The 11,771-nt window shown below is 44.1% G+C and overlaps 1 protein-coding gene across 1 annotated transcript; it reads left to right on the top strand.

Moving 5' to 3' along the window:
* The first annotated feature begins 1,422 nt into the window (after nucleotides 1-1,422).
* On the top strand, nucleotides 1,423-7,847 carry LOC123425326 (cullin-1-like). The gene is made up of 18 exons (XM_045109010.1): nucleotides 1,423-1,695; nucleotides 1,814-1,913; nucleotides 3,275-3,460; nucleotides 3,554-3,601; nucleotides 3,686-3,889; nucleotides 3,986-4,063; nucleotides 4,248-4,337; nucleotides 4,420-4,500; nucleotides 4,588-4,650; nucleotides 5,003-5,038; nucleotides 5,108-5,194; nucleotides 5,276-5,425; nucleotides 5,502-5,557; nucleotides 5,674-5,956; nucleotides 6,120-6,263; nucleotides 6,364-6,582; nucleotides 6,688-6,855; nucleotides 7,351-7,847. Exons 1-18 carry the CDS (start codon nucleotides 1,550-1,552, stop codon nucleotides 7,450-7,452), a joined length of 2,241 nt encoding a protein of 746 aa, XP_044964945.1. The 5' UTR covers nucleotides 1,423-1,549; the 3' UTR covers nucleotides 7,453-7,847.
* The last annotated feature ends 3,924 nt before the right edge of the window (nucleotides 7,848-11,771 follow it).

The raw sequence follows: 11,771 nt of genomic DNA, 5'->3' as shown, positions 1-11,771 counted from the left end.
AGAATCAAAAGAAGTATCTTCTTTTCATATCGTTCTACACAAAGTGTAATTAAATATTATACTCATAATTTGGATGAACTATATCTAAAATAATACCATATTTAAAAAGGAAAGAGATGGTTACTCTACTCCATTCTTTCACAAATACTATAAGGTATTTTATTTTTCTTGTGAATAGGATGTATATAGACACATTTTATTGTACTTGTTCACTCGATTCGGTATGTATTAAAAAATCCAAAACATATTATATTCATGAATCGTGGGAGTATGTCTTAATTTAGATATAACTCTTAGCATCAAAACCAAAACAACTCACACTTATTCTCGCAAAATCACGATAAACAAAATATGAGTTATATATCATCATAAAGTTCATTGCACCCAATGACGTGTTTTTGTGTGGCATATAACTCACTTTTGCTGTTAACATTAGTGGTCAACAATAGACATGAAATTATGAAGTGCCTGGTATACAAAAATGAAGAGAGAGTGCATATGATATAGCTTAAAGATATAACACATTAGAAATGCCCTAATCTTATGAATATGTGATGCACTTATTAAATATTTGGTCTATATAATTAAGATACATTGAGATTATGAGCATATGGCAGACGTTGCAAGATTGCATACGTACAACTAAAAAACGATCACTATGATTGACCTAAATACGACACACTTGAATAATGCAATAATGTGAAGGCCAACGGGACAAAGTATCAAACATCACTTCTCATTCTCGCATATGCTACAATCACATGATCGTGTGTGTGGCATAACATAAGTACCTATTCACTCATGAGAGATTAGTTTGAAATTATATAGAAAAGCATTTTTTTTTATGGTCATGTCTATTCACAGTCATGTCTATTCACATTACATAGAGTTACGAAACACAAATATAGTAATACCATACGATTGAGACGCCACATATTGCCGATTTGTTTTGAAGATATAATTGTTTGACGGTGTCACTTTTGAATGGTGCACATTGAATACAACAACATTTTTTGGAAGAGAGAAAGAGAGTAAATACTAAAAACTTGATAAAGTTTCATCGAGGCTTGAGTTTAAAGATTCACATCCGCTAATATTTCCAGAAATAAAAAAACACAATGATGAAGGTACTAAAGTAGAGTTTCTGGTTCTGAACATGTCCCACCGGCCAGTCAGACACGAGTTAAGCTTCCGAAGCATGTTCAACGCAGTCGCCAATCATGCGCCGAACGGACCTACAGGCTACAGCCGTGGGCGAGATAACAGAACAGGGGCGCGACACGACCCCCTCGCAAACACCACATCCCAGCCGTCCACCCCCGATCGGACGGCCCACGCTTCCCGCGGAAGCGTAAGCGAACCTTCCTCCAATCAAAACGTCCTTGGCTGCGACGGGATCGCCTCCTCATAAGCCGTCCGCTCCCGTCTCTCACCCTCCGTCTCTCACCCCTGCCCAAACCCCACGCATCGACGGGCGCAACAGAACCCAGCCTCCTCCCCTAGGGTTTGCGGCCGCCGTCAGGAGGCGGCGACGGCGGCTACGGCGGCGATGGCGGGACACGGGCAGGACCGCAAGACGATCGATCTGGAGGATGGGTGGGCGTTCATGCAGCGGGGGATCACCAAGCTCATCAACATCCTCGAGGGCAAGCCGGAGCCACAGTTCAGCTCCGAGGACTACATGATGCTCTACACGTAAGTCGCTCCCCTCGCCGCCTCCCTCCGGCCGTGCCTGGGCAAGGTCCGATTCGATCTGATCCGGCGCTGATCTAGGGTTTCCCCGCCCCTTGCTTGTCCCTCCTCTATCGCGCAGGACGATATACAACATGTGCACGCAGAAGCCCCCGCACGACTATTCGCAGCAGCTCTATGACAAGTACCGCGAGGCCTTCGAGGAGTACATCCGGGCCACGGTGAGCTGATTCGCCTGCTCCCGCTGATTCGTACATGCCGTGTAGTGTGTTCAGATTGTTCCCTGTTTTGTGTGTGCGTGCCTGTGCTGTAGGTTGTCCGGTCCAACGAGTCAAAGACGAGTCTGATTGTGTATTGGTTTCTAACATGCACCGCCATGGGTTTGCATTCGTGTATTTTTTGGGGAGAATGAGGTGTAGCGGAAGGGGAGTTGTCTTACTCGATGCAAATGATTACATTCTATCTTACTAGTATTTACTAACACACATAATAAGATCCTGTTTAAATATTTTGTGCCTGCGCAATTTGAAACGAACCTTCCTATTAGAATTCCAGTATCCCAGTCAAACAGCCCTTCACATTAATGCACCATTGAGTTTTACTTGACATGTGTTTTAAGGTCAGTTTATTTGTGCTCCATCTTTCTGGGGCCAAAGCTGCTATACAAACAAAGCTCGTCATGGAGATGGAAAAGTGAAACCTGCATTTTAGAACTATTCTTAGTGTTTTCTGTGGTTATTCTTGAGATGACGAGTACTTTTATCATGTTTGCACTGCATATCCGGCTAAAAATTATTGCTCTTCTAACTACGTCCATCATCCTAATCCATGAAACATTTGTCTACCTATCTTGTCTATCACTAAAATTGTACTCACTCTGTTAGGGTCACTATTCCGTGCTCGCTATATGAACATTGAGTCATTTATTCTAGTAAATTGTTATCCTGTAGAGACTGTTTTCGTGACTGAATGATTTTATTCTGCTGAATTTAGATGTCCTTTTAATAGTATTTCCTGGTATAATTTTTTGGATATTTAATGTCATTGTCATTGAGTATAGTTTCTCTACCATATTTAGTCTGTTATTTGGTGATGCATGTTGATTTATCTAACTTGTAATCTTTCTTTGTCCATTGCCCTTATTGTCTAGTTGGATATCCTCCTAGTAATCCCTTTTGTAATGTGTGATGTGATGGGATGAAGGGGGACTAGGAATTCAGGGTGATAGTTATGTTCTGGATTTGTGAATCCCGTTTGTGAATGTGTGATGTGATGGGATGAAGGGGGACTAGGAATTCAGGGTGATAGTTATGTTCTGGATTTGTGAATCCCGTTTGTGAATGTGTGATGTGATGGGATGAAGGGGGACTAGGAATTCAGGGTGATAGTTATGTTCTGGATTTGTGAATCCCGTTTGTGAATGTGTGATGTGATGGGATGAAGGGGGACTAGGAATCCAGTGTGATAATTATGTTCTGAATTTGTGACAGGAGTCACACGCCACACATCTTACAGTTTGTTCTATAATCATTCTCTGGTTTATTTGTTTGCTCACTTTTTACTTGTACTCAAATTACTGCAGGTCTTGCCATCATTAAAAGAGAAGCATGATGAGTTTATGCTCAGAGAGCTGGTACAAAGGTGGTCAAACCATAAAGTTATGGTTAGGTGGCTTTCACGCTTTTTCCATTATCTCGACCGGTACTTCATCACACGGAGGTCCCTTACTGCACTTAGAGATGTTGGGCTTATTTGCTTCCGAGACCTGGTAAATTGCCAGTTTCTAGTTCCTATTCTTGTTATATCTTATATGCATATTTTTCGTTTTTTTCTGTTCTAATCAGTCAACTCATGGTAACAGATATTTGAAGAGATCAAAGGGAAGGTAAAAGATGCGGTGATAGCTCTGGTGAGTCTTTGCATCTCTCTATGAACTTGTATCCAACGATTTGTGTACATATATAACTGAGTGTTGTGGTATCTTCTTAAACAGATCGATCAAGAGCGTGAAGGTGAACAGATTGACAGGGCCTTGCTGAAGAACGTCTTGGATATATTCGTTGAGATTGGGTTAGGTAATATGGATTGTTACGAGAATGACTTCGAAGATTTCTTGCTTAAGGATACTACAGATTACTACTCTGTCAAAGCTCAAAGCTGGATTGTTGAGGATTCTTGTCCTGATTACATGATAAAGGTACCATTAATATAAGGCCTTTGTGACTGCTTACGTTTTTACCTACGCCTGGTATTTTTGTTTTATGTAATGGATTGCTGATGCTTCTTTCATTAGGCTGAAGAGTGCCTGAAAAGAGAGAAGGAGCGAGTTGGTCACTACTTGCATATTAATAGTGAGCCGAAGTTGCTGGAGGTATGTTGAAATTTTGCGAACCTGTTTGAAATTCTCTGGTCTGTTTTTTGTTGTACTGTGTGTATTTTGAATATTCATTCATAATTTAGTAACCAGAATATTTTAGTGACCAATCTTAGGAATGATACAAAATCATACAGTCTGTGATATATTTGTATTTAATTTGTGTTTCCTTATTTTACAGAAATTGCAAAATGAATTGCTTGCCAATTATGCAACACAACTTTTGGAGAAGGAGCATTCTGGATGTTTTGCATTGCTTCGGGATGATAAGGTTTGATCAGAAGGAGACACATTTCTTAACAGTGTATTATATTCATCAACAGAATTGGCCACTCATTCATTGTTTGCTACAGGTTGAGGATCTTTCAAGGATGTACAGACTCTTCTCAAAAATCAACCGCGGTCTGGATCCTATTTCTAACATGTTTAAAACGGTATTGTCTATAGTCCTAAATTCTCAGCTCTCTTTTCTACTCCTCACAATTAGTCCTAAATTGTGATTGAACTGTACATCTTTGCAGCATGTTACGAATGAGGGTACAGCCTTGGTCAAGCAAGCAGAAGATTCTGCTAATAACAAGAAGGTGCAGTCTTTTAACTTCAGCCATCACGTCATTTGTGCTTATGGTTCAATTTGTTTAGACAGTTTAAGAATGTAATATGTTACTACAACCAATATGTGGTTGTAATAACATTTTAATACTATGGGACGGAGGGAGTAATATATCATTCAAGTGACAATGACACCATTCTGCATTACTATTCTTGTACTGTTTACACCTGACGATTGGATCTTGCCAAATGGCTTTTATATTGCTGCTGGTCCGCCGAACTAAAAATATCAATCAGCTCCTGCCATCTAGTTGTTCATTTTTGTGTTGTTAGATTTTTTTTCTTTTCCTGCGAATACATATTCTGACATTATTGTTTGTACAGCCAGAGAAGAAGGAGGTTGTTGGCATGCAGGAACAGGTGTGTAACTTGATTTTCCTGCTCTTATAATTGACATCTGTTACCTAATGCTTGTTATTTGCCTTTCAGGTGTTTGTCTGGAAAATCATTGAGCTGCATGACAAGTATGTAGCATATGTGACAGATTGTTTTCAGGGCCATACACTCTTTCACAAGGTCTGCCGGTCGATACATTTGTATTCCACTTTGCTCATCATAAATTGGAATTGCTGCCTCATTCTCAAACTTTTTGTTCAGGCACTTAAAGAAGCCTTTGAGGTCTTCTGCAATAAGGGTGTCTCTGGCAGTTCCAGTGCTGAATTACTTGCCACCTTCTGTGACAACATTTTGAAGAAAGGCTGCAGTGAGAAGCTCAGCGATGAAGCCATTGAGGATGCTCTTGAGAAGGTACAACTGCCTTCACATTTGCTAATGTCATAAACTTAGAGTAAGGAACTCAAGTTTGTCAGTGAATAACTTTCAGGTGGTTCGGTTGCTTGCGTATGTTAGTGATAAAGATCTCTTTGCCGAGTTCTACAGGTAACTACTTTTAAGCCTTTTTTGGGATATTTTTGCCTATTTAACCTCAGCATCCGAATAGTTGGTCATCATTTGGAGCTTTGCATATATGTTGAAATGCTCGATCTGTTTTATAGGAAGAAGCTTGCAAGAAGATTGCTTTTTGACAAGAGCGCCAATGATGAACATGAAAGAAGCATCCTGACAAAGCTCAAGCAGCAGTGCGGTGGGCAGTTCACTTCAAAAATGGAGGGCATGGTTACCGACCTTGCTGTTGCAAGAGATCATCAAACTAAGTTTGAAGAGTTCGTAGCTGATCATCCGGAGTCAAATCCTGGGGTAGACTTGGCTGTCACTGTCTTGACAACAGGATTCTGGCCAACCTACAAAACTTTTGACATAAACCTTCCCTCTGAGATGGTAAGATTAACTTCTTTCTTGGGAAATAAGGAGCATGTGTTCATGTCTAATCTTGGAACATGAAACACAGATATCAAATCTCATTGATTCATTTCAATCAAGTATTTCTTGTTTTTGCATTTGTTGAAATGGAAATTTATCTACACTTCTCAATTTTTATCAGGTGAAATGCGTAGAGGTTTTTAAGGAATTCTACGCAACAAGAACAAAGCACAGGAAGCTTACCTGGATATACTCCTTGGGAACCTGCAATATCAGTGCAAAATTTGATGCTAAAACTATAGAGCTCATTGTTACAACGTATCAGGTAACTTAGATTGAACTGTATACATTCACGACAAATGTGTACTTGTAAGTTATAATCTGTAATCTGTGATTTATTTTTGACATGCTTATTGTTTTGGCAGGCTGCGTTGCTGTTGTTGTTCAATGGATCTACTAAGCTTAGTTACTCTGAGATTGTAACACAGCTGAACCTTTCAGATGATGATGTTGTCCGTTTGCTCCATTCTCTCTCTTGTGCGAAATACAAGATTCTTAGCAAAGAACCAGCTGGTAGAACTATTTCGCCCAATGATTCTTTTGAGTTCAATTCAAAATTTACTGACAGGATGAGAAGGATCAAGGTATTTTCTGGTTTTCTCTTATTTGGTTTGTTTGGTGCCATACTTATATGAGTATAGGCTATTTATATGTGATGCTTTCTGATTGCATATTCGCATAACTTGCAGATACCCCTACCTCCTGTCGATGAGAAGAAAAAGGTGGTTGAGGATGTTGACAAGGACCGGAGGTATGCAATTGATGCATCAATTGTGCGTATCATGAAAAGTCGCAAAGTTATGGCCCATACACAGCTAGTTGCGGAATGTGTGGAGCAGCTCAGCCGCATGTTCAAGGTACTGTTCTTCTCTACATACTTGGTCATTGGGAATTTGGCATATCTTGGTACTAATGCGCATTTAACATCATCGATTTTTGTTGTCAAACATTATGAAATTCATTGGCATATCATGTGCTAACATTATCATTTTTGTTGCACTTGCATTCTGTTCTGGATTATTTTTCCTATCCCTATTTTGAACACTATGTGGCGATGCCTGATGTTTTCACTGAAGTTGCTAATGTCATGTTTTGGGGTAGTTTTATGGCACCAGTAGGCAGAAGACTTGGCTAGCTGTTTATGCTTTGAAGACTGTTTATATTTGTTTTGACACATGGGTTGGTTTTTAGGAACTGACAGCTGTTTAGCCTCAATCCAAATATGACTTAGCTAGCTGTTTATGCTTGTCTAGACTGTCCATATTTGTTTGGAAAGATGGGTTAGTTTAGCAACTGACAGAGTTTTAGCTTGAGTTTGGTTCTGTAACCTGTATTGCCTCTGCCTACTGCAGCCTGACTTCAAAGCAATCAAGAAGAGGATTGAAGATCTCATCACGAGGGATTACCTCGAGCGGGACAAGGACAACGCCAACACATACAGATATCTGGCTTAATTAGTATTGGTGGGTAGGTTACAAGCTTGCTGATGGTGGCAGATGCCGTGTCGGGCTCCAAGGACTTGCTGCGATGCTTGCAGCTTATTTTTGGGATTTCGGTTTGCTATCTTCCCGGGCTGGTCTCATTTTGTACATGCATCGTCAGAAACAGTAGGCAACTCTGGATTAGAGGAGTCACCTCGGTACCCCACTGAATTACTCTTGCAGTGCTTTTAAAGTATGAATTAGATAATACCGTGCCCTTCGTATTTCTGCCAACTTAGATAACACCGCCCCCTACTGGAGTGGTGATCTACAGTACACGGCTGTGAAGTATGATTGCGTCTGTGAGAAAGCAGCTCACTGTAATTTTTGGCAAAAGCCTGCAATATCATGGTTAGGATTTGGCAAAAGCTCTGGCCCTCGTTTGAAACCTTTCCACGTGAACGAGTAGATATTTCCTAATTCACATTTAAGAGCATTCAACAGACCAACTTCCCAGGGGAAGATGGCCCGTGGTTGCGTCCATGCTGCAGCATATCTCAAACCTCCCCTAAATTAAGTGGATTACCCCTACAATAACACGATATCTTGGGAATGACGCATATATATATGCTCATCTTCTGAAAGCCGGAATCCAAAAACGGAAGTTAGGCTACCAAGTTAGAGCATCTACACAGCCCCCCTCCCCACCAACAAGCCATTCCGTGTGCTTTTTTAGCGCCGACGGCGCGAAATCGGCCCAGTCGCACACCTAAGAGGTCGCTTTTCGTTGGCTCCGGCGGTCTCAGGTCAAACCCAACGTGCTGGGGTTGCTCGAGGGCGCTAGCGGAAAACGTTTTGGCGCGAAAAAGCGTTGGGCCCGCCGAGTCCGCGTCTGGCCGGAGTCAATGTGAAGGCTGCGTCGCCGGTTAGCCTTCCATTGATTCACGGGCGGCGCAGTGAAGGCACGACGACGCACGTCCCGTTGGCTCCCGCCATGTGTTCACACACTGTCGCTCCGCGTGCCCGCCCGCACTCTCCTTGTCGACACTCTCTCCTTCTCTTCTTCGCCACCGGTGCCTTCTCTCCTTCTCCCCAATGACCGCATGCTACCCCAGAGACTTGGAGGCTCAGTGCTGGCAGCGTCCCGGTGCTGCCATCGCCCACCGGAGCTGAGCGGCGGGCGGAGATTACGCGCATCAGGTCCGGCCTGCCGGAGGACTCGCGCCATCTCCCGCGGTATGCCCTCGACAGCGACGCGCTCTGGACGACGTTCTTTGACTGCCGTCTCGCCGACCAGCTCAGCCGACCAGCTCGCCGCCACCAACGAGGTCGAGCCCTGCGTCCGGCACAACTCCGAGGGGCGGCGCCAATGGTGGGGCATCCCTGGCCGCACCCTGGAGGCCGTCCTCGAGCACATCGAGGACAACAATACGCCTAGGTACGAGTACCCTCCTCCGCCGCTGCGGCAGCTCCTGGACGTCGAGGAGGATGGAGTCGACGACGTCCTCGTCGTCCGGCTCCTGCTTCCGCTCCTCCGGATCGTCCGGTGTTGCTCCCCATCAAGCCGGAGCCATAGGAGACGAGCCCAGAGCTTCTTCCTCCCGCCTCGTGAGGCCGAAGACAGAGCCGGGGCTCCTGCCTGTCAAGCAGGAACACTTCGCCATGGTCGTCGACGATGAGGCCGCCCTGAAATGGGCGCAGGACGACTACGTCCGGGAAGAAATGGAGCGCCAGCGCCGCGCCCCGGAGGAGACCGCCGCCCGTCGCCGCGGCCGCGAGGAGGGCGTCGCCGTCATCCTTGATGAGAGAGACGAGGAGGCGCCGACGCCCGCTCACCTCGGCGACCCAAATCAGGGGAGCAACAAGGACGGCGCTCCAGCGGACGGTAATGACGACGACGACTACACCGCCTTCTACAAGCTCTTGGGCATGTAGAAGACGGCGGCGACGACGACTTTAGCTAGTTTTAGTTTTAATTTAATGTTTAATTATGTTATTTTAGAATTTTTGTACAAATTTTAATGAAGCTATGAATTTTGTATGAATTTAACTAGGTTTTTGCCAAATTTGGAGCGATTTAATTTAAAAAAACCTTTCGGGCGACCATTGGAGGAGAGGGGGGGACTGCGAACGTGAGCCCTCCAGGGCGATTTTTTTGCCGGCACGCCCTAGACAACGCTATTTCACGTCTTTGGGAGGCCGAACGGCTGAAGATGCTCTTAGAACTCGTAGTATGCACCCCTTGGATACTCGTGTTAGATGTACCCACAAGTATGCAACCCTTAAAGTGAGACCTTGAAGCTCTCTCTTTGGCAATCAAGTGGAAGCGTTCTCTTAACATTATTGAGCCTCACGTGTGCTACCTACTGTCATTGGACGAATTACGTTATTTGGGGCTACCTACTTGTCATTGGACGAATTACAAGCAACACTTCCAATCACATTGATGAGCGTGCGCGCAGCAAAATCAGTGGATGGTCAGAAAGGAACCTTCGCCTGACGCGAGGTTTGTAAGAGTTGCTTTCTGTTAACAAAGAAGGTTTGTAAGAGTGTTACATCCCCCATGGAAAAATATTGGTGGGGCAGTTCTCTTTGACAAGAGATCTTTACATTGGCTGTCTTGGGATAAGTTAACTGAGCCAAAGATCAAAGGAGGGATGGGTTTTCGCGACCCTCATCTATTCAACTTGGCCATGTTGGGCAAGTAAGGTTGGTGCATGTTAAAAAATTCCAATACTTTGTGTGTCCGGGTATTGAAGGGAAAATACTACTCGCACACTGATTTCTTGCAAGCATCAGTGTCTGCCTGCTCATCGAATAGCAAGCAGTTATGGGCTGCACTTTGGAAACTACATGTGGTACCGAAGGTTAGAGTGTTCTGGTGGCTGAGTGTTGCTCGATATTCTCCCGGACTTCATGACCCTGAAGTATCGACATATAAAACCTATTGGCCGGTGTGACATTTGTCAGGCCATGGATGAGACACTACTCTTTTTTCATGCACACATGCAAAAAAATTCTGGACTACAACTAGAGATCGGTTTGATATTCAGATTCCGAGGCTACATCTGGATACGTGGGCATGTGACATTCTAATGGATCAGATGTCTCGGATGATGCCATATGCACTACCATTACCATCATGCACTCTATTTGGTCCGCTCGTAATAGGTTGACTCAGAAGGTTATGGCCCAGTATTGGCAATCAAATGGGTACATAAGAATCTCTCCCTCCTCGAGCTTCCGGGGAGCCTAACACGATAACCTCATGCCATAATTGGAGGCCTCCTGAGGCAGGGTGGATCAAGATAAAGACCGACGAGAGAGGGAGAGCATCTTCATACCGTTGAAGATTACTAAGCGGAAGCGTTACTATGAACGCGGTTGATGGAGTTGTACTCGCGGCGATCCGATCCAAGCACCGAACGAACGGCACCTCCGTGTTCAACACGCGTACAGTCCGGGGACGTCTCCTCCTTCTTGATCCAGCAAGGGGGAAGGAGAATTTGAGGAAGAGCTCCAGCAGCATGACGACGTGGTGGCGGTGGAGCTTGTTGAAAGTGCGTTATATCAACTAGAGGGGGGGGGGGGGGGGGAGTACGCGATTTTTACAATTTCATCACTGAGAAAATTCCTAGTGAGGAAAGTCCTCAATCATGAACTAAGTGCAGTGGAAGTAGTATAATATCAGTTGTGCAAAAACGACTACAACAAAGTTCTCAATGAGATTTCTAAGGTTCGGTTTGCACAATTCGCAAGTAATTAGTAAGCAGGTGAAGATTAACTCAAGTGAAGAATTTGAGGTTGAGGAAATTCAGAGAACGTATTCAACATACAATTGAGGAAATGAAAGAGTTGAAGAAATAGAACCTGTAGCTCGATGAAGACAGTTTTTGATGACCCAGTTCCAACTGTTGTGACAGTTGTGCGTCTGGTTCGGAGTGGCTTGGTATTGAAACCAAAAGGACACACAGTCCCGTGACACACATTCCCTACCATATTCTCGTTGAGCTAAGGACACGCAGTCCTCGCCCAACACTCGTGGTAAGTCTTCAGGGTAGACTTCCAAACCCTCACAAACTCGGTCACCCGGCGATCCACAATTGACTGCTGGATGCTCTAGACCATGACGCCTAACCGTCTGGAGGATATACAGTCCTCAAAGGTAACAAGCGTCGGTTCCACACAGGACCAACTTCTTCAGTGATGCTCAATCACTTGGGTTTTTGGATTGGGTTTGGTGTTTGGGGGTATTTTCCCACTTGATGATTTTCTCTCGAAGACTCTGAGGAATTTGGGTTGCTCTAAATGAAAAGTGTAGCCTAGGAACATCCCGACATGATTCGACATAA

This window comes from Hordeum vulgare, chromosome 1H (assembly GCF_904849725.1).
Source record: "Hordeum vulgare subsp. vulgare chromosome 1H, MorexV3_pseudomolecules_assembly, whole genome shotgun sequence".
In the NCBI taxonomy this organism is placed as follows: domain Eukaryota; kingdom Viridiplantae; phylum Streptophyta; class Magnoliopsida; order Poales; family Poaceae; genus Hordeum; species Hordeum vulgare.
Note: the sequence above shows the minus strand (reverse complement) of the source record. Positions and strands in the feature narration are given on the sequence as shown.

What these genes read in the sequence shown, in the direction of transcription:
- LOC123425326 (XM_045109010.1), top strand. Translation starts at nt 1,550, where the DNA reads ATGGCGGGACACGGGCAGGACCGCAAGACGATCGATCTGGAGGATGGG. An exon ending in AAGATGCGGTGATAGCTCTG is followed by an intron (nt 3,602 to 3,685) that starts GTGAGTCTTTGC and finishes CTTCTTAAACAG; the next exon opens with ATCGATCAAGAGCGTGAAGG. An exon ending in TAAACCTTCCCTCTGAGATG is followed by an intron (nt 5,957 to 6,119) that starts GTAAGATTAACT and finishes AATTTTTATCAG; the next exon opens with GTGAAATGCGTAGAGGTTTT.